The 21315-nt window shown below is 46.6% G+C and overlaps 1 protein-coding gene across 4 annotated transcripts in view; it reads right to left on the bottom strand.

Annotated features, from left to right (window-relative positions):
- Positions 1 to 3721: 3721 nt before the first annotated feature.
- KANSL1 (KAT8 regulatory NSL complex subunit 1) overlaps positions 3722 to 21315 on the bottom strand; it is a 172509-nt gene continuing 154915 nt past the window's right edge. For 3 of the 4 annotated variants that reach the window (XM_065908748.1, XM_065908747.1, XM_065908749.1), the window contains 8 exons: positions 12594 to 12776; positions 11939 to 12127; positions 11454 to 11602; positions 7813 to 7934; positions 7115 to 7172; positions 6782 to 6894; positions 5808 to 6060; positions 3722 to 5537 (listed from right to left, as the gene is read on the bottom strand). In XM_065908748.1, the coding sequence (XP_065764820.1) occupies positions 5310 to 5537; positions 5808 to 6060; positions 6782 to 6894; positions 7115 to 7172; positions 7813 to 7934; positions 11454 to 11602; positions 11939 to 12127; positions 12594 to 12776 (1295 nt within the window). In that variant the 3' untranslated portion in view covers positions 3722 to 5309. The remainder of the gene's footprint in view (positions 5538 to 5807; positions 6061 to 6781; positions 6895 to 7114; positions 7173 to 7812; positions 7935 to 11453; positions 11603 to 11938; positions 12128 to 12593; positions 12777 to 21315) is intronic. The other variant, XM_065908750.1, reaches the window with a different exon arrangement.

The raw sequence follows: 21315 nt of genomic DNA, 5'->3' as shown, positions 1-21315 counted from the left end.
GTTCTTGCCCCATCCCAGTGGGAAGCAGGGTGGTCTGTCCTGGAGCAGCTGAACATATACATAGATGTCGCCCTCCCCTCCCCGTCCACACCCTGTCGCCTTGTAGTCTGATTTGTCTGTTTATGCTTGGATTCACCAGAGTGACTCTGATAGTGAAAAGAAAAAAAAAAAAAGGACGCATGTATCTTGAAATGCTTGTAAAGAGGTTTCTAACCCGCCCTCGTGGGAGTCCTCGGTGTCTCTCACCCCCCCAGCGGGACTCAGATCCAGAAGGCCCACGTGGCTCTCCCAGTTGATGAACGATTTCCGTCAGCATCGGGGACCCAGCAGAGACCAGATCCTGACACTGGAGAACCCTCGGCTGTGAACACCTGAAGCCCAGGAGAGGACAGCAGCTCCGGTACCCCCTCCCTGACCCGGGGCTCCCTTCTGTCAGGCAGAGGGCATGTGTCTTGCGGTGAAGATGGCCCCGGAGAAGGCCCATAGCAGCCCCCAGAGAGGGTCGGACAGCTCCCCACATCACGAGTGCCCACTGGGGCAAGGTCTGCAGCCTACCCCTCAGCTCCAGGCTCTCCCTCAGGAAGGATGGTCCAGCCGCCCACCCAGGGCAGGGCCCTACGGCCACAGCAGGGCCTGGGACGAATGACTGGCCCCAGCTTTCTGACGTGGTGACAAGTCAGGAGACACTTGCTGACCCTCTCCTGCCATGGGGACAAGGGAAGCAGTCTTTGTCAAAATCTGTTTAAAGGAAATCTCAACCTTGGTCCAGGTCTGCCATTTCTGGTGTGGGGACAGTCAAAGTCAACCCTGTGGGGCTGGGAGGGTCAGAGTCCAGGGCTGGCTGCTCCATTTGCAGTCAGAGCGTTCCATGCCAGGGATCATGTGGGCCCCAAACATCCCCCCACGAGGCTCTCCTCGGCTTTCTGAGTCCCAGCTGGTCTTGGAAGGGTTCTGAGGAAGGAGGAGGAAACGGTGTAAAGATGTGAGCGATGTGGCCACTCCTTACTGCCACCGATTTTGGCCGTGTTCCTTGCACCCCTCCTTGCAGTCTCGTGTCCGACTTTCCAAGTACTTCCTTCCCAGAGGGCTCTAGAATCGCCTGTGTTGGGATCAGCCTGAAGATCATGGTTTAGGTGATCAGGTCAGTTGCTGGCAGGGAGTCTGCAAAGGGATGCTGGCTTGTAACCTTAAATGAGGACAATCCCCCCAGAGCTGGCACACCCCTACCCGTTTCCTCCGGAGTCGGTGTCCCTCACCCACCTGGTCCCCTCAAGCTCTCCACTCACTTTATCAATAGTTCCATTTAAATTGACTTCAGTGGTGAGACCGTATCCTGTCTGCGATTGCTTGTTGTGTTCGAGGGGGGAGGGGGGAGGAACCTGTAAGATAGTTAACCACTGGGCAAAGGGGTGCAGTAGTCCGAAGCCTAGTAACCCTTTCTTCATGATTTCAACCACGGGTGCCAGAAGTCCCTTGGGATTTCGCCTTTCCACTGACAGGTGCGGCAGGCTGCCAGCTAGTTCTCCTTCCCGGCCAGGTGGTGAGGTTTGTGGAGGAATCGAGATCTGGTTGCTGTCCTGCTGCCCTTTTGCAGGGTCCCAAGCCCACAATCCTGCCTCCCAAAGCTGCTTTGAGGCATCCTTTCCTCAAAGTTATTGGCACCTCCGTGTCACCTTTCCCACCAGCTCCAGACACACAGCCTGTACTTCTAACAGCTGCTAAGATCTTGTCACCCTTTGATCTCTGTCCTCGGAGGAGAGCAGAGAGAGGCAGGGACGAGGGCAGAAGTGGAGGTCATCGGCCTGTCCTCTCTACAGACGTGTGGCTTCAAGAGCCTTCTGGTTTCTGTTTTGAAAAGGATTTACCCTGGGCACTGACAGTCTCACCTACCAGACCGAGCCCCGTGAATCTGCAGTGGGGGCAGGACAATTTCTGGCACTTGGCAGGTCCCATGATTTCTTTGTTAATTTTGAGGGTGGGGGGAGGGACATGAAACCATCTTAGCTTAGCTTCCTGTCTGTGAATGTCCATATCGTGTATTGTGTGTTTTAACAAATGATTTACACTGACTGTTGCTGTAAAAGTGAATTTGGAAAATAAAGTTATTACTCTGATTAAATAAGGCCTTTGTGTATGGATTTAAAGGACCAGAAAAGGATGTTACAATTTCTAAGTCCCTTCCCAGCCTTTGGGAATTTAGCTCAGGAAATGACAATACTGTTGAAACCAGGACGTGAGGATTTACCAGCTGGCTCTGGGGCCCTGAAGGTGAAAGGACTCTCAGGCTTGTTTCCAGTCGATTTTCTCATTCTGGTGCTGGCAAACCATCCTGGTCCAACTCAAAGGGCAATAAATACCCTTGTGGCTCAGCTCACAAGGCTCAGCCTGTAAAAGACCCAAACCACTGTATTCAGACCTGAGAAGGCAGGGGTAGCTCCGTGAGATCTCTTGATCCCTGGAAATGAGTGGAGAGGCCTGGGGCTGAAGCAGGACACTGACTGGGCTGGTCAGTGGAATGAGGGGCTCTGGTTCCTTCCAGGATCAAAGCTGCTCTCCTCTGAGCCTCATTTCAGATGGAGAGTGCTAGATCTCCATTAGGGATCCCAAATAGCCCCTGGTGAGGCTACAGAGGAAAAGAAAAGCAGACACGCAGAATCCATCGTATTATTGTTCCTTAGTGATTATGTCAAGGTCATAATGTTCAGGCCTTTGATTTTTCCACAGTTTCAAAATAATCACTTTTCTCAGCTTTTCCTGAGATGCTTTAGCCATTGCAGACAGAAGCTTAAGTACAGCAGATTTAACTGCAAACTACAGAAGCAGCAACAGGGCAGCCAAAGACTTCAGAACTTGGGGTAAAAAAAAGATCAAAAAAGAAAAAAAAAAAAAAAATATATATATATAAAACACTCAGGCAGCTTCACTGGCTGTGTTGACCTGACTGCTGTGAAAAGGGAAAAAGGAAGCAGCGAGAGAACCAGGCCCGCCCACTTACTCATCTTCTACAAAGAAAATCAAAACTTTTCTTCTTTCCTCACAAGAAAGCTGCTGAGAACCAGCTCAGGCTCTGTGCAAAGTGTATTAAATCCTCAGTGATCTCAAACCCAGAGGAGGTCACAAGTGAGATGTGAAATCTCCACCAGAGAGCAATTTATTTTCTTTATAATCCTGTCACTCTCGGCCGTGCTTGCTCTCGTTGCTGCTTGGCTTCAGCGGTCGTGGTGCACGGACTTAGCTGCCACTCGGCATGTGGGATCTTCTCGGATCAAGAATGAACCCATGTCTCCTGCACTGGCAGGTGGATTCTTTGTCACTGAGCCACCTGGAAACCCTAGAGAGCAATTTAGAGTAGATTTAAAAAAAAAAAAAAAAAAAGCCACACTGCCGGCTGGCCTCACCAGAGGTAGGCACATTAAAGCCAAAGTATATAAACGAAGACCCAGCGCAACAACAACAACAAAAAAAAGGAAATGAACTTTAAAAAAAAAAAAAAAAAAAAAAAAAGCAATGGGTCACTTACTTATATCCAACCACCACCACCTTTCCTCCTGACATCTCTTACCCACCACACCTATAAAAACCCACATCCCCTCTCTGGTGACCATCAGAGGAGCCCACCTGTGCCCAGAAGATGGCACGGAGTCTTTCCAATGTTCACTGCCAGTCAGAGGAACTCCCCCAGCAGGGCAGGTCCTTACCACCATTACCACGTCCAGTGACAAGAAAGGCCTGGCATACTACGTTCTGTCACTTTTTTTTTATTATTTTTTTCAATTTTTCCTTCCTTTTTTTTTTTTAAGCACTAGTCTGTGCTTTGCGAACAGAATCAAGACATTAACAAAGATCAGCTTCTCTGAAGAAAAGCATTTCTATAGAACAAAGACAGCTACATGTTCCGCTGCCAATACACAGCTCAAAGCAGGAAAAGAAAATATTTACAAAATACAAGTTTTTTTTTTCCATTTTTGATTTTGTTTTTTTTTTTTTTTTACAATGCTAAAAGGGTTATTCAGAATTTTCAACCTTATAAATAGAAGAAGCACTTTATGCATAGGGATATGGTGCATTATTGTTTTTTTTTAAAGAAACAATGACAAACCCTTTAACTTGCAAACAGAATCAAAAAAAAAAAAAATCACTAATGTTGAAAATTGTGAAAAAACCCCAACATTAAGCAGTTTGTCTACTATTTTTATACGATTACAAAATGGCAAAAAAAAAAAAAAAAAAAGTCCTTATTGCCCCCCTTTTGGTGATGTGATCATAGATGAGACAGGCACACGGTTATCCCAGGGGTTGACGGGGAGTGACGGGACCCACAGCAAGGACCACGACCAGACAGTGTTCCACAGGCAAAGGAGCTCGAGAGAGGAAGGGTGGACAGACACCGACAGGGAACCGGACTGGCGGAGGAGGGGATACGACCAAATGATTCCGAATGATCCCATCAGTGAAAACAGGATTCCAGAGGGGCTGCTCATTTCCCAGACTCCCTAGAGTCAGAGGAGTGGGAAGACCCTACACCTCCACAGACCAGGATAAGTGGGAAAAACGTTCCAAGGGGAAGGACCAGGTGTGGGTGTGTGTCTGGTGTGGGGCAGCAGATGAGGGGACTGGGAAGGATAGGGACCCGAGCAGCCGCAGCCAGGTTACTGCAGTTAAGGAGTCAAGACAGGGACGACTGAACGCAGAGGAAACCCTGGTAGGCCTCCAAGATCTGCGGGACAAGGGGAAGCCATTCTGTCAGCTGAAGGCTGAGTGGGAACAGCTGGCAGGGCCAGTCAAGAGGCTCTGGTTGGGGTGCTCCAGCACAGACGACCAAGGAGACCCAGCTGGGGGCGGCCAGAGCTGAGCCAAGCCACAGAGGGGCGGGCCAGCGAGAGCCCAGAGCACACAGCTCTCCCCAATTCTCACCTCAGGGGGCTACACGGAGCTGCGGAGTCCTTCCCCTCTGCCCACCTGGCTGTCCCACCTTGCCCACTGGGGCGAAGGAGAGGGGTGATCATCCGACATGGCTAAGTCCAGTGATTCAACAGTGCAGAGGAGGTGCCGGGACCAGGCCGGCAGGCTCTTATCCTGAACTTCTGTTTGCCAACTGGAGGAAGTGCTCAGGTGTGTGACAAGAAAACATGGAAACCAAAACAGAACAAAAATCAAAACAAGAAAAAAAAATAACAAAGTAGAATCTAAATTCCTTAAATTCACTAAAAACTGTGAAAATTTTCGGCATATGATGTTTGAATATCAAACGCAGAGATTTCTGAAGCTTTAATGCCAATAGTGAGTCTGTTTAGATTCTCGTATCCCACTCATCTGTGAGTTGGACGCTGAGCTGTGACTGTGGCCGTCAGATGCCGACTCTTGAGGGGAACGACAGGAGGCGAGGTGGGCGCCACCTCTGTCTCCCGGCCAGTCTTGCTGCCCGAGGTGCGCCGAGTGCAGCGGGACGCCCGTTCCTGTGCATCCAGTTGGTCCTCACTCTCCGCCTGGGGGCTGTATGCCAGGGGGAAGGTCCGCCGCTCCCACGGCTGGACGGACTGTGGGCAGACAAGACGCCATGGTGAGGACTGGCCCAGGTCTGTGAGCTCTGGGGCAGGCTTGGGGACGATTCTCAGAGCGGGCCCTTGTAACAAGGGCCAGTGTTCCATGGCACCTTCAGAAGGTCAACTTCATGTACAGTCCCTTGTCCCCTTCAAACTGGGGATGGGGGGGTGGTCCATAAAATGAAGGTCCATCTTGGGCAGGTACTGCCCCCCCAACTGCCCCATCTGCCGCCTCCAATCCCACAGAAAGGTGTTGCTGCTCACCTGCTCGTCCAGCCCCAGCTCTGGTGTGGAACAGCGTGTGTCTTCACTGGCCAGGTGTCGGAGGGTGTCCCGAGCCACGGGAGTGAGGGGGGCCGAGTGCAGCTCCGGGCTAATCGGGCTCCTGGGGGACTGCCCGTGGGAGAACTCCGATAAGGAGTGACTGCTACTGACGTCCGGGGAGGCGGGCTGGGGGGTGGAGGGGTTGGCACAGCCCAGTTGGGGTGTTGTCCGTCCATCTGATGACCGGTAAGACCTGTACCCCGAGAAGTGCAATCTAAGTGCCCGGTGACAGGGAGCTTCTCATCTATTCATTTTTGGGGTTGGGAGGTGGCAGGCTTTTGTCATGCCAAAAAAAGCCAAAAGGTGGCATGGCATGGCATGTGTGACAAAAGCCTCCCGACCAGCAGAGCTGAGGCAGACGGACACCAGCAGGTGTCTCCTTGGAACCACCAACCCTCGCTTCCCCTGTCACTGTGTATGGGGCCGGGCACACGCTACGGGCAAAAAGCGAGAATAAGAGCCCTAACCCCTCCACTTGAGAATCCTGAGGGCTGCTCACTGTAACATTAAAGGAGAAAGGGGAGGGCAGGTCTCCCAAGTCAAGGGGGACCAGAGAGCTGTGCACACTCCGCTGTCCACAGAAGGTGGGCTGGTTCGGAGGCTTCCAAAGCTCCTCCCACCGTATCACCAGACCCCCCCGATCGGCCTCCAACTTCCCAGATGGCCTACTCCTGGAGTTGGGAGACCACCAGAGTTTGTCCTAACTGGACAGTAACCACTCAGCGAGGACCCAGCGTTTCACTACTTATGCCCGAATGGGTCCCAACAAACACCAAGGAACATGTGCATTCTCCACCACTGCCAGTGAGGAACACGAAGAGCAACCAGGTGAGAACCCATGGACACAGCTTGGGCCCGAGCTCCCCACCGAACACCCCTGCACAGGCCCTAGGGACCTGCGCCTGCCACATCACCTGCTGCCTCGCCGCTGAGGTGGCACACTTGTGGTCCACAGCCAGCGAGCCCTTTCCATCTCCTCACATTTGGCGTGCAGAGCAGCGAAGGCTGCGTCAGACAGGTCCTCGATCTGCAAAACAGCACCTCTGTGGACCCCCCTTTCCGCCAGGAAGTCACGTTTAAGTGGGGGTAGATCAGTTCTAGAAGCAGCATATCGGCTCCCTCCTCCCCCACACACTAGGCTCTTCCTGGTAAGGACAAGAATACAACACAGCCTGCACTGGACACCCACAGGTCTTGAAGTATCTGCAGTGTGTGTGCTCTTCTAAGAGGACCGACCATGCCATTACCTCCTCGTTCTCCTCGTCAGGACTCCCCTTCAGAGATCGAAGATCAACCTCCCGCCAGCTGCAAAACCAAGAAGGCAGAATTGTGAGAACGCAGGCAGTCAGGCCAGAAAAACACATGCGCAAGGGAATGAGCATTCGCCACCTGCTCTCCCTGGGCCTTCTCAGCCTTGGGAAACTCTTTCCATCAGAGGCCTCACACTCGATACCCACAAGGGCCAGAAACAGGGAAAGCAGGCTGAGGGTGGGAGCAGAGCTGGGGGACCGACGAACTCAAGCAGAAGAACCTGTATAAAGGGGACCAACGCTACTCAGCACCAACTGGCTGCCACCACGTGGGGATGCATAGACACGCTTGCCCAAATTTTTGATTTGTCAACAAAAGCTGGAAATAAAGATTCCTATGTGAAATCTTGCTTTGATGCTGACAACAAATTCAGTATTTTAAAACACATCTGTATGCATCAAACAAAACATGTCTATAGCCAGTCTGTGGTCTGGTTGGCACACGTATAATGAATACAGAAATAATTAAAAAAAAAAAAGAAAAAAGAAAGAATTTCACTCTGATCCCTTCTCTTAATGACAAAAGCCAAGGCTAGGCCCCAGTGAGGAGGGGACAGGGACTCAGTGACTAGGGGACAGGGAAATGGCAGCAACAGGGAGAACAGAGAGCAGAGCCGATCGTGCAGGGCTTCTACCTGGGGGTAAGAATTTCCTTGTATTGGAGCTTCTCTACACGGGTGGTTGCAGCAACAGACATCGGGATGACAATGTTGTTAATATCGAAGGAGCTCTCTCCCCTTCTCCTCCTTACTGGCTGCTGTAAGACAAAGGCAAGTTTAAAAGGGAAGAACAATTCTACACACATCAAATCCTAAACCTGAGATTTAAAACAGGATCACCAATAACCAGGCATCTGGGTCCCTGGGGAGGGCCCAAGCAGGGATGACAGCAACTGCCGGTACTGTGTGGATGGTCTCCCACCAGCAACGTGCTTAAGGAGAAACACCAGGTGGGTCCTGAGGAAGACGTTCCCAAGTCTCACCGGCCACCCTCTTATTCATGTGCTCACGTGGAGAGACCTCTCCTCAGTGTCACAGAGGTGGGTATCCTGGCACCCTGAGACAACTGCCACAGTTTAAGACTCTTCCACATACCTTTAACAACCCCCCCTCCAACCTGTTTCTCCCCCTTTTATCTCTATGACAGAGACCCATGGTGGAAAAAGCAAAGCTTAAGCCTAGAGGTAACTCTCTGGATGAAAAAGATGAACTCTTCCATCCTGAAAGATGCCCCATGGGAGGCTCAGCTCAGTGATCTGCTAACCTTGGTTGCCATGAAAGCACTTCCTTCTCGCAGATCTGAACTCTTCAGCTAAATCTGTGCCCACCATCTGCTGAACCCTTATGTGAGTTCCCCTTCCTGGCTATTATTCTTAGGGAAAAAGCTGAGAGCATTCTTAGCTCTATCAATGGAGAGAAGTGGAGGGAAATGGATGAAGAGGCCTTGGCTGTAGAGTTCACACTCTTGGAGAAAGGAGATTCGCTCCTACAGGAAGTTAAGATCAAACTCCTGGGAAAGAACACTCACTAAGGATCCAACATTAGGGAGCAGGGGCGGGGCCTTCTGCAGCAGCTGGGAGACCGGAGGAGGAATCAAGCAGGGAGCCAAGGGGCACGGCTTCTTAGATGGAGGGGCAAGTCTGCGGGCTGCCTGTGCCCAGAGAGCAAACACCCTGCCCTGAAACAGACTGGCAGCTGAGCTGTGAGAGGCCAGAGGGAAACGGCGGGATGACAAACATGCTGCCACGGTGACAGCGCAGCTGCCAACACCTAAGAGGCTGCATTCAAACCCAAACCACCAGGTGTGCGCAGCCCAGAGGGAAGGCGTCAGTGAGGGGGGAGTGGGGGAAGAGGCTGCTTCCCTCGATTTCCTGGTCCCGGAAGGAGATCCATGACCGATCCATCCGATCATTTCAGGACCTTCTCAGAGAATGCTGAAAGGCAGTATTTCCTGGGCCAGGATCTCAGCAGCTGTCACCTATGATTTCAGGTTATCACAATGTCTTTTTCACCTCAGTTTCTTCTGTTATCAATGAGAACAGACTGTCCCTGCCTTCACGAATTCAGGGTAACTGGCTGACCAGAACAGCTGAAGAGACCTGCAAGCCTTGCCTGGCTGAGGTTCACTGGACTCACCCCCACATGTCTGCTGAACTCACACACTCCACTGCAGGAAGTGTACCCAAAGGAACCTCAATAGACAGCTTTCCCTGGATTGTGGTCAAGAACAAATGTGAAACTGCTGGTAGAAACAAGTATGTATTTTCTGTGAATCTCCTTTGGTCTGCTGTCAGTACCTTCAAGGCAGGGAGACAGGAGCGGGCTGTGGGGTTCAACAGGCTCAGCCCCCACCCCACATGTAGATGCCCTAATTCCAGAAGACACGCACTTGGTCTAACCTAACTATGTTCTCCTGTTTAGGACCAGAGGTGGAGGGCAGGTGATGAGAATGAAGAGAGGTTCCCAAACCTGGCTGCCAGAAGGTGAGGCGCAAGATGATATTTAAAAGAGAAAAAATAGGTTCAGGGCCCCATCTCTTCTAACCATCAAATCAGAATATCCAGGGCGTCCAAGAAGAACAAAAAAAAAAAGAAAAGAAGACCCCACCGGCTCATGTGGCTTTCCGCGGCAAGCGTGAGCACACGGCCCATCCCCCTCCTCCCTACTCCCTCCAGTGTCCTGTAGCCTCTCACCTTAACTACCTGGCCTATCACTCTTCCTGCTATTAAATAAATCCAGATTCTTTGAAAAAATATGGCAACGAGAGCCTCAAGGGTCAGCACAGTGGTATATACAAAATTGATGCTCATTAGATAGTAAGTAAAAATTTCAAGTGATTCAGGCCTAAGTTTACATTTTCCAGGCATGAGAAAGAGGCATGTGAAAAAACACTGAAGTTTCACCAAGTCGAGGATCTGAGAGAAGACTTCCAGTAGAATTAGTCTCTGTAAAATCCTTTGTTTTTCTGAGACCCCTGCTAATGGATACCTGGGCTTACCACAGAGACTACACAGCTATGGAGATAAAACCTGTGGGTGTGGGAGGGGACGAAGCAGGGAGGAACAAGGTCATCTGGGAAAGACTGTGCGATTTTTAAGAGCAGAGACAGAACGACATGAATTCCCACCTGATTGCAGAGCCTACTGAGCACATTTTGTGGGCTTTGAAGTTTCTTGAGGTAAGCTCTGAAGGGGCATCAGAGCCCCTGCCTAAGTCACCTTTGCTGTGCCCCAACCCAGGTTCACTCTGTGCTGCATGACCCAAGAGAGCTGGTTCTGTGGCCAGACCGCCTGGGTTGGAATCCCAACTGTAACACTGACAAGTCGCCTCACCTTATGCTATGCACTTAACCCTGGAAAGCCTTAGTTTTCCTGCCAACAAAATGGGAATCTTCTACACCACCTGCACCTTGAAGGGTGTTACAGGTTGAATGCGGTAACACATATGTACCTAGCACGGAACCTAGCAGTAAACATTTACAGCAGCAGCTTTCTATTATTACTACCTCCATTGTTATTAGGATGATTACTATATAAAGGACCCTTTTGGCGGCACAAAGCAGCTACAGGCATATGTGTTCAAGGAGGCACATTCTGAGGAATGAAAACATACAGAGTATTAACGTGACTGTGTGTCTGGAACGGCCGTGCAAACTGCTTTTGGGGTGAAGAGTGGCACTACAAAAGCTGACCATGAGTCAGAGAGCCTGCCACTTTGAACGCACAGGTCAGTCCTGCCAGTGTGGCCTGCTGGATCTGTAATCCTGCTCTGCACACCTAAAAAACAGGCTCCACATCAACCTTCCCTTCCAAGCACCCAGTGTTTATTCCCAACACTCCAGCTCCACTCCCCAGGAGATTAAAAACAAGGAAAGCAAACGTCTTTAAGGCCCACAGACACCTCTTTTGCATTCCTCCTCTCATGTTTACTTCTCAGGCCAACGGAATTAAGAGTCATGGTACTGTGGAGTTCTGTGCGAAACTCAGTCCCATGTATCATGAACAGTCACAGATCACCCAAGAGTTTGCCTCTGCCTCAAGCTTTCTATGGCTGGCTCAGCTCAGATCCATCTTTATTAAGAATAGCTCAAGGAAAATAACATAATGGAGGATTAAATAGCACCACTTTGACTTAAAAAAGATACACAAGTCAGGATGAGCTAAGTCCCTGTAACTGCCCTGGCCCTCACGACCCTCTTTCCACACTGTCCTCCAAATCCACTGGAGGGAGCTGTCATTGCATAGGGGCTGTCTGGCCCACTCCATGCGGGTACTTACAGTCGTGCTGGCTGTGACCTGCGGGCTAGAGCTGGTGGGTGCAGAGGTGTCTGAGGAGGCGGAGAGCTGTCGCACCAAGGGACTATGTGGTGAGTGGTGGGTGGCCGCCAAGTAGCTCGAACTGCTCATGTCCGTGTGATGCTTCAATACTGCAGAGGTCAACAGAAAAGAGGAATACATGGCTACCTCAACCTACTCTACTTCCAGCACAAGTTAGGAAGGCCAGCAATACTCAGTAAAGGCAAAAATGCTTTCTAAGCCTAGAGGATAAAAAGATGAAGCAAACTGGCTGATGGGAGGCAGGGTGTGGAGCAGAGGTTGCTATGGCAGTTAAGAGTGACCTACACTTAAAAGCGGTCGGACCCCTCTACTCTGCCTTCCTAGCAAGTGAAGGACACAGCTAGGGGCAGTTACAGGAAGCCCAGCTGCCCCAGAAAGCCCTGCGCAGGTGCAGATGCAGGCGGAGGTGCCGGGCCTGGCCCTACCTTCACTTCTCTCAGATGCATGGTCTCGCAATCTCATTTTGCTGTGGTTTGGGTCATGCACGGGTGGCGGCGGACTGAGCAAGCGCTCTGCTTTTGGCGCTGTCACTCGTTCCACCATAGGCACGGCCCCCACATCGTCTAAGTGCTGCCTGTGGGTCCTGTCAGGCCGGGTTTGGTGATGGGACAGCTCTGAAGAGGGGAACAGAAAAAGAGCTGTGAAATATCTTCTCTCAACCTTTTCTTATTTGAGTTCCCTCTAGGTCAATGACAGACACTCAGGGCAGCAGGACAGTCCTCTGGGACTGAAGCTCCTAGCAAGCAACACACTGGCCAGGACAGGCCAGGGAGCCCACCGAGCTCTCAACTGGAGAAAAATGTGACACCAGACTACAAAAGACAGCCGGCCCACAGATGCACCCAATGCCATGCCCTACTTGGCTGCTCACTGAGCCCCAGAACCCCTGTTGTCTGGAACAGCTTTCACAGTCCATCCCAGAGCATCCAAGATGAGCAGAAAAAGAAGACTGTGGGCTGAACTTGCATCTGTCAACCGTCTCTCCCAACCCCATCAGACTGCCATGGCCATACCAGTAATCTAAGAACATAAGAGCAACAGAAAAATAACTGGAGAACTCTATGGACCCCTGAAACTTACTGGCTGTTGTTAGGAAGGAGTTGACCAACTTGTGCCTGTCTTTACGAGCTGCATCTGGCAGACTGCCTGGTATGGGTGCTCTGTGCTTAAGTGAAAACTTTTTTGGAGGTTTGATTTTGTCAAAAGGCTTGTTCTGCCACTGAGATTTCAGCATGCTCTGGAAGTGCAGGCTTGTGGGGACATCTGCAAGAAACACAAAACGTCACCATCAGTCTAGACCCCTGGGCTCCGGCTCTCCAGGGAGCGAGACCCACCTCACACCCTTCTCTTAGGTGCCCAGTGGTAGGATGACTGCGAGGAACAAGCACTGTCAGGGGGAAGATCTGTTTATTGGAACATCACTGAAGGTCACTCCTACTCACAGGGAAGTCATTGCTGCCTTTTATTTTTCAAGTTCCAAACAAAACCAAAATCTATGATGGTCTTTTCTTTGTTCCTGTGTTCCGCTAAATCTGTTAAACTCCATTGGTTTGAAAGAACATCCTGTTCTTATTCTTCTAGAAACTGAAACATTTCAAGGTATTTCTTTCTTTCAACATAAAGTTAATCAGGATTTATATTCCTTCAACAACTATTTATTGTCTGCTACTTTATCAGGCACTGGACTGGGCACTGCATCTTTCCCTAGTAAGAACTAGATCATTTCTCCCTCCTTCCCCCAGACACCCACCACCTCCCTATCTGGGGATTATCTAGGTTTTTAAGTGAATGAATTGATTAATATTGAACATTACAAATTAAATCTTTTAGACTTAATTATAATGTCTACCTTTTTTGGGGGGGTTCACTACTCTTTCTTGTATCTTTCCATTTTGTTAGTTTCCTTTTTTTTAATTTTCCTAAGAATGCGGACTTGAGTTTGAGTAATTTCTTTAGAAAGAGCATTTCAAGATTAAAACCAGTTTTCTCTCAGATCCTTAAAGCTATTACTACAGTATCACCAATAAGATGGAATTTGACTCAATCATTTGTAGGTGCTCTGCTTCTTCTTTTAAACTTTTGGTGGGGTGGGGGGGAGCTTGTTGTGCTATTATATTGACTCAACCAATTTGGGGCGAACTCCAATACCAAATCTTTCAATCTGTGAACATGGTATTTCTCTCCATTTATTTAGGATTTCTTTTATTTCCTCTCATCAGCGTTGGGTGGTTTTCATTGTACAGTTCTTATACACATTTTGTTAAACTGATTCTTTGAGTACTTCATATTTTTATGACTTACAAATAATGTCATCATTATCACTTTTTAAAAGTTTTGTTTATAATTGCTTACTGCTAGTATGTAGGAATATACTAATTTTTAATATAGTGGCCTGTATCCTGTGATCTTTTCAAATCTATTATTAAGTTTTGTTAGCTGTTGTGGAATCCTTAGAATTTTCTACACACACAAACGTGTCATTTACAAAAAGCTGCTTTACTTTCTTTCAAATTTGTATGCCTTTATTTCTACATCTTGTCCTATTACTCTGGCTAGAACCTTTTGTGGCAATCTGAACTTTACAATTTTCCTTTTCTAGTTTCATTCTGAAACTTCACCACCAGGGATATAGGTGGGTCTTTCTTCAGGGTTCTGAAAAACTTCTCATGGTCCTTTTACATCTGAAGATCAGCACATCTCACTTGAGCTCTCAGTTCCTCCAGGGAATCAATCATTAACCACCTGAGACACACTCAAAAGTCCCAGTCCCTGAGTCCATACTCAATACTGTAGCATAGAATAAAACATCACTGCATTACGGAAAAGGGTTAAAATCTAACCTAGCTATACTTCAGAACAAGTCCAGATCTATCACCCAAATGCCCAGGTCCCATCCCTGTTTTTCTGTCCTTTTTCAGTGTGGGCAAAGAACCATCCCCTTACCAGCTGCTACCTGACAAGAGTTTACTAAAAGCATACGCTTTGGGCTCCTTTTTTCTAGTTTTATTTCTCTATAGTTATCTTGCTTTCCATCTTTCAAAAATCACTGCAACCTATGGCATGCCTTCTTTTCCCAGAGTTACTTAATATTTATTATATTTAATGTACTTAGGACTTCCCTGGTGTCTCAGATGGTAAAGCGTCTGCCCACAATGCGGGAGAGGAGAGTTCGCTCCCTGGGTTGGGAAGATGCTCTGGAGAGGGAAATGGCAATCCACTCCAGTACTCTTGCCTGGAAAATCCTATGGATGGAGGAGCATGGTAGGTTATAGTCCATGGGGTCACAAAGAGTCAGACATGACTGAGCGACTTCACTTCACTTCAAACATTAATGGGGTTCTGGCTCCCAGGGAGAGTAGAGGATGTGCTTGATCTAAACTAGGAGTGGGGGGCAAAGAAAAGGGGGATGAGTGAACATTTAAAAGACCCATTATAAAATTAAAAAAATAAAAACCCATTATATGGTGGCTCGTGCTGTGTATTACTTTACCTTCATAACAATTCCAGGATGGATTACTATGCTCCTTTTAATGATAGAAAACAGATTTAGAAAGGTGAATTAACTGTCAAGGTTACACAGTTTAGTAACTAACACAGTGTACAAGCTCAGTTGTGTCTGACTCTTTGAGATCCCATGGACTTCAGCCTGTCAGTCTCCTCTCAGCCCATGGGATTTTCCAGGCAAGAATACTGGACTGGGTTGCCATTTCTTCCTTCAGGGGTTAGAAAGGAACAAGCAACATTCAAACTCAAGTCTGTAAAACTCTAAAACTCACATTCTTAGCCACTACACCATGAAATTATTCTTTGGCCCAAAGAATTGATGCTTAAGTGTGTTAGCTACTCAGTCGTGTGCAACTCTTTGTGACCCCATGGACTGCAGCCCTCTGGCCATGGCATTCTCCAAGGGACCTTCCCAACCCAGGGATCAAACCTGGATCTCTTGCACTGCAGGCAAATTCTTTACCATCTGAGACACCCGGAAAACCCAGAGAATGGAGCAGTTTAATTCTGAGGTGGAATCTGAGAGTTCTCAAATTATTCATTCCCAAGGAAGTGGACAGTGTAGAATATTTTTCAAAAGACTTCTGCAGTGTAGCAAAACTTAACTCTTTCCTATAGCACAGACTATATATTTCATGACACACTTCAAAGAATAAGACACACCTCTTGCAACAGTCCTCTCTTGTGAAATTTTTTCCATAATTATTCTTTCTTTTACACATTTAAAAACAAATTCACCTATCATAACCCTTAAATGATCAACCAGCTTTCAGCCAGGCTAAGGATATCAGAGCTCACTGTACTCCTAGCCCTTAGAGCCCACCCAAGCCCCTCAATAAAATGGCTTGATTATCCCATACCCCAAAGGTCAAATGTTTAAAACAAACAAACAAAAAAATCTCCCACATAAGAATTGAGTTTAGAGGTATTAATTAAATTTAGGGGAATTTTAATTCATTAAAAATTCTTTGCTTAGAGTGGTTGAGGAAAAGGGTGTATTGGAAATAAAGCACTGTCTATAGAAATTCTGAAAGCTGGGCTGAGTTCAAAGGTATAAAGAAGGTTCAAGAAGTGGGGGAACACCTCTTCTATATACCAGGACATCCCCTGTGTCAGCAGGAGAGTTATTCCCACTTGGCACAGGCTGGTTTTTCTTATTTATTTGGTCTTTTGGGGAGCTGTACCACATGGCATGTGGGATCTTCCCCAACCAGGGATTGAACCCATGCCCCCTGCATAGGGAGCATGCAGTCTTAACTACTGGACCATGAGGAAAGTCTGCATAGGCTGTTTAATGGGACTACAAAAGCATAGTGATTTTATTCCTCCCGCTCTTTTATAGTGCAAATAAGTAGTCCTGGACACAGGACCTGGTTCCATCACTGAGTAGGAGGATAGAACAAGAACAAATCACTTGGCTGGCCTTCAGCATCTTCATCTGTAAAAGGAGGCAGCAAGATCTGATCAGGGCTGGAGATATCCTAGCACACATGCTCTCTCTCTCTCACCTCTTCTGTCTACCGCAGGCACAGGCTCATGGGGAGTGCTCTCTGTTGTAGCCCAAGACCTCAGACCCGTCTCAAATAATTAGTTAATTAATCTAATTATAAATCAATCTCACTAAACACAAGAGAGAAAAAAATTTATGTTATTGCTAGACTAGATGACTACTGCACCTCTCAACTCTAGCATGTTAATGACTTTTCAACTAAAACTCCACTCCTAACCCTCTCCCCACCCCCATTTAAATGCTCAGAAGTAAAAATTGGCACAAGCGTAGACCATTACCTTGTGCTCTGGAGTTGGCTATTAAGCAGAATCAAGAGCAATTTCCCCTATAAAACCCACTGAATAAGCTGTTAGGGATAATAACAAACTGTTTATGGGACTCGGGCTACTATACATTGCTAGAAGTTTGCTGTGTTTTAGCAGCTTTCATATAAAAGTGAAGAGAAACTAAGTTAAATCCCCCAAAATCAGTGAACAAAAATGATCTCTTAGGAACTGCTAGTCTGAGTTCATGCTCTGAGTAATAACACCTGGGATCCACACAGAGCTACAACTCTGAAAATAGACACAGAGGACCTGAAAGTAAGCAAAGAAAGAGTTATAAAAATGGAAGAGAACAATAGTTCAGCTAGAGGACACCACACATTCCACACCTGCACAGGCAATGGGCATTAAAGTGGTATTAATCAGACAGGAGGGTACAGATCCTTAACCAGGTCAATGACAAGAAACATCACCTTAGGTTACTATTTCCTCAAACAAAAAGAAAACTTTAGCTTCAGGCCCACCAGAATCTGACATTCCATGATCCACCATTTTCTCGAGCACACTTTCTCATGGTGTTCAGTCCTGCTCACTTCCTCCTCCTGCTGGTAAGTTGCAGTAGCCACATGGATACAGCTAGTGGTCTTGGCAAGTTCTCTCAAGAGAGCAGAGCTCTTCAAGGCCAGCAGGTGGTGCTCTTATTAAGCACAAACCTAAGACAACATGCTTTACCCCAAGGTTATACATCCTCTATTTCAAGCCAAGGTTTAGCTGGCTTGATTAAATGAGGTAATAAGGAAACAAGCTCCTCTTTCTGGAATACTAAAGGGTTGAGTGAGTGAAGTCGCTCAGTTATGTCCGACTCTTTGCAACCCCATGGACTGTAGCCCACCAGGCTCCGCAGTCCATAGGATTTTCTAGGCAAGAATACTGGAGTGGGTTGCCATTTCCTTCTCCAGGGGATCTTCCCAACCCAGGGAACTAACCCAGGTCTCCAATATGGCAGGCAGACACTCTACCTCTGAGCCAACAAAGTACTCAGGCTGGCTAGGAAACATCAGTAAAACTACAGAAAAATGAAAAGTTGGAAGTCCTGCCATCTTTAAATGTATTCTAGCGAAGAACGGGGTGGCCCAGAGGTCAGGTTTGACCCACACAGTATGCTGGCTGCTAGTCTTCACTATTACTTACTATTCTACACAAAAAGATATGGGGAATATCAATACTTCAGGAAGCACTATTCACATCTTTGTGGCCCTGGCAATCTTCCAGTTTACAAATGTGACATTCTGTATTCTGAGTGTGGCAGCTGTCTGAATCAAATTAAAAAATCCCAATAGTCACAATATTAGACACAATAATTAGGTCCCTGGGTCAAGCCACAGAACGTCTACTGTATTCATAGGCAGATTATGTTAATGCTCGACTTGAGAAAAGTATAACATATACTATTCTCCTTTACTGTCTCATAAAGAGAATTTAATGACCATCTCTCTTGTCCAAACCCCAAAGTCATAATTAGGATGTGTGTGTGTTTGTGTGTAACTGACAGAAGCGAGAGAGTGGGGAAAGGGTGGAGGTGGCTCAGAGAGAAGACAGAGACAGACAGGAAAATAAAGACCACAGGGACTACAGAATGATGGAGCAGGAGATGTCAGGCAGATGTCTTGGGCATATTTAGGTGATGGGAGAGAGAATTCATAACTATACAAGGTAATATTGTTGACAAAGCAATGACCAACATACTTATCAGTTGATAATGAACAGGCAAAAGATCTTATCAGAATCTTAATGTAACTACACAAGCTTCAGGCTTCTTTATTCAAATACGAGACCATGCAGTTCAACACTGTAATCTTAAGAGAATAACTCAACAAATCTGGAGTCGTCTTGGTGTCTCTGCCTGAAGCTGCAGTCTGGAAATGGGCAGAAATCTGACTTCTCTTAATAACCTGGCAGGGGAGAAGCATGAATTATAGTGAAAAGAAGGACGGGAATCAGATTACTTGGGTTTAAATTTTGGAGCCTGCTACATCAGCTATGTAGCCTGAGATAAACCACAACCTCTCTAAGCCCATTTCTTGATATGTAAAACTGAAGTATCTTTACAAGACTACTGAGAAAACCAAATGAGACAAGAATAAGAGAAGTGCATGTAAACTATAAATGCTATACAAATATTATCTTAAGTTACATGAGCCATAATCCAAATGGCAAGAGAGGGTAAAAGTCAATGACTCTGGAATCTGAAGCACAGAGGAAAATGTTTATGTTCTAAATGTTCAAATGGTGAGGAGTTCATGAGCAAAAATGTTAAAAACTTCTCTATAGACTACAGAAGCCATAATTTGGATTGGTCTCATTGGTTTGCAAATAATCTCCCCATCTGGCCCCAACCTCCAGAATACTTAAGTTCTCTGAGGATAAGGGACTGTGTTTCTCTTGCTACTCTGTCCTTCATAGCACCTTACAGGTAGTCTGCACACGTTTTTGAAAGGAGGGTAACCTTAATTGGGGTTCATTATGTTCTAAAGTGTATTTTACTGCTCCATCACTCCTGATCTAAACCCTTGCCTAGTTTACTGTTCATGTTTCAAGTTTTCTAAATATTTCCACTATTACGAGAAGTCACACAGCAGCAAGGCTATTATACCATATCCTTTCTTACAGCTGGAGAGAGTCTTAATAATAAGGCTTAGGGTAGCTAACAGATTTAGATGACCTAGAAAGAATCCAATCATTTGAAGAACAGACAAGAAATCTGAGGGGATTATGGTCATCTAATGTTTGATCAACTGTAAATTAGAAGAGGGGATTTTCTAGGATAGTTTATCAGCAATGACTGCTTTTATAAATAAAGTTTTATTTAAACAGTCACACTCCCCTCCTTATACATAGCCTACATACTGGTTTTGTACTACAATGGCAGAGCTGCCTACTTCCAACACAGACTAAACCTAGACAGTATGATCCATAAAGCCCAAATTATGTGTCCCTTTAAGAAAAAGATAATATACCACTCATGCTAAAAACCTGATTTTCTTCACATACCACTAAGTAAATTTTACATCCAACATAATTCTCATTCCCCAGACCCCAATTATGGTCATCCTCCTTTCAAAAATATGTACAGACTATCTGTAAGGTGCTATGAAGGACAGAGTAGCGAGAGAAACACAGTCCCTTATCCTCAGAGAATTTAAGTATTCTGGAGGTTGGGGCCAGATGGGGAGATTATTTGCAAACCAATGAGACCAATCCAAATTATGGCTTCTGTAGTCTATAGAGAAGTTTTTAACATTTTTGCTCATGAACTCCTCATCATTTGAAATGTAATTCTTCTTTATTTAGATGTTTTTCTGGCCACACTGAGAGGCTTGTGGGATCTCAGTTCCCTGACCAGGGACTGAAACTAGGCCCTTGGCAGTAAAACAGCAGAGTCCCAACCACTGGACTGCCAGGGAATTCCAAAATGTAATTTTTAGAAAAATTATAAACTCAGGACAATTATAGGCTTCCCTGGTGGCTCAGTGGTAAAGAACCTGCAGAAGACACAGGTTCAATCCCTGGTCTGTGAAGATCCCACATGCCACAGAGCAATGAAGCCCCCCATGTGCCACAACTATTGAGCTTATGCCCTAGAGCCCAGGAGCCTAACTACTGAAGCCCACACGACACAACCACTGAAGCCCAAACTGCTCTAGAGCCTGTGATCCGCAACAAGAGAAGCCACTGCAACGAGAAGCCCATACACCACAATGAAGAGTAACACCTGCTCACGGCAACTAGGGAAAAGCCCATGCATGCAGCAACAAAGACCCAATGCAGCCAAAACATATAAATAAATTATATATTTAAAAAAAATTATATATAAAAAAGAAACTAAAATACACATTAAAAATATTTTATACCAACACCCTGGCATGTTAAAATCTATTTCTTCAATCAGACTTCAGTCACAGTAAAATTAATTTCAGTTATCAATTATTTTTAAAATTTAAATACTGTATAGTTGATGTACAATATGTTAGTTTCACATGTAAGTTATTAATTCTAAATGTAAGTTATTATTCTAAAGTAACAGAAAAGGTAGAGGATCTTGTCATACATTATATATTAAAAAAATACTGTACCTCGATCTTCATTATTTATTCAAATTTCCTTTTACTTAACTCCCACAGGATTCTTCTTCAGGAGTCATGAACTCTGAGATGGTTCCTTTGGTGTCCCTACTGCCCAAGGTTTTTATACTCTGGGGGATGGGCAAGACCCACAGCAAGACTCAATATGGATAAGAGGAGTGACTTTCTTTTGTGAGGTGGGAGAAAAGTAATTATGAAAAGGGAGGTGGGAGAGAAAATTGGCAGACATAGAGACTTATCAGGTAGATCAACTTAAACAAACAAAACCCAAAACCCAGCACATACGAACTCTGACCTGTGCCTGTGCGCACCTGAGAAAGCGGTCATGGAACCATAGTACGTGCACCCCAGGATGAGGACATGCTCCCACAGCGCTGCCCGGG

The sequence above is a fragment of the Muntiacus reevesi genome, chromosome 18, assembly GCF_963930625.1.
Source record: "Muntiacus reevesi chromosome 18, mMunRee1.1, whole genome shotgun sequence".
NCBI classification, from domain to species: domain Eukaryota; kingdom Metazoa; phylum Chordata; class Mammalia; order Artiodactyla; family Cervidae; genus Muntiacus; species Muntiacus reevesi.
The sequence above is the reverse complement of the archived record's forward strand: the minus strand, read 5'-3'. Positions and strand labels throughout refer to the sequence as shown.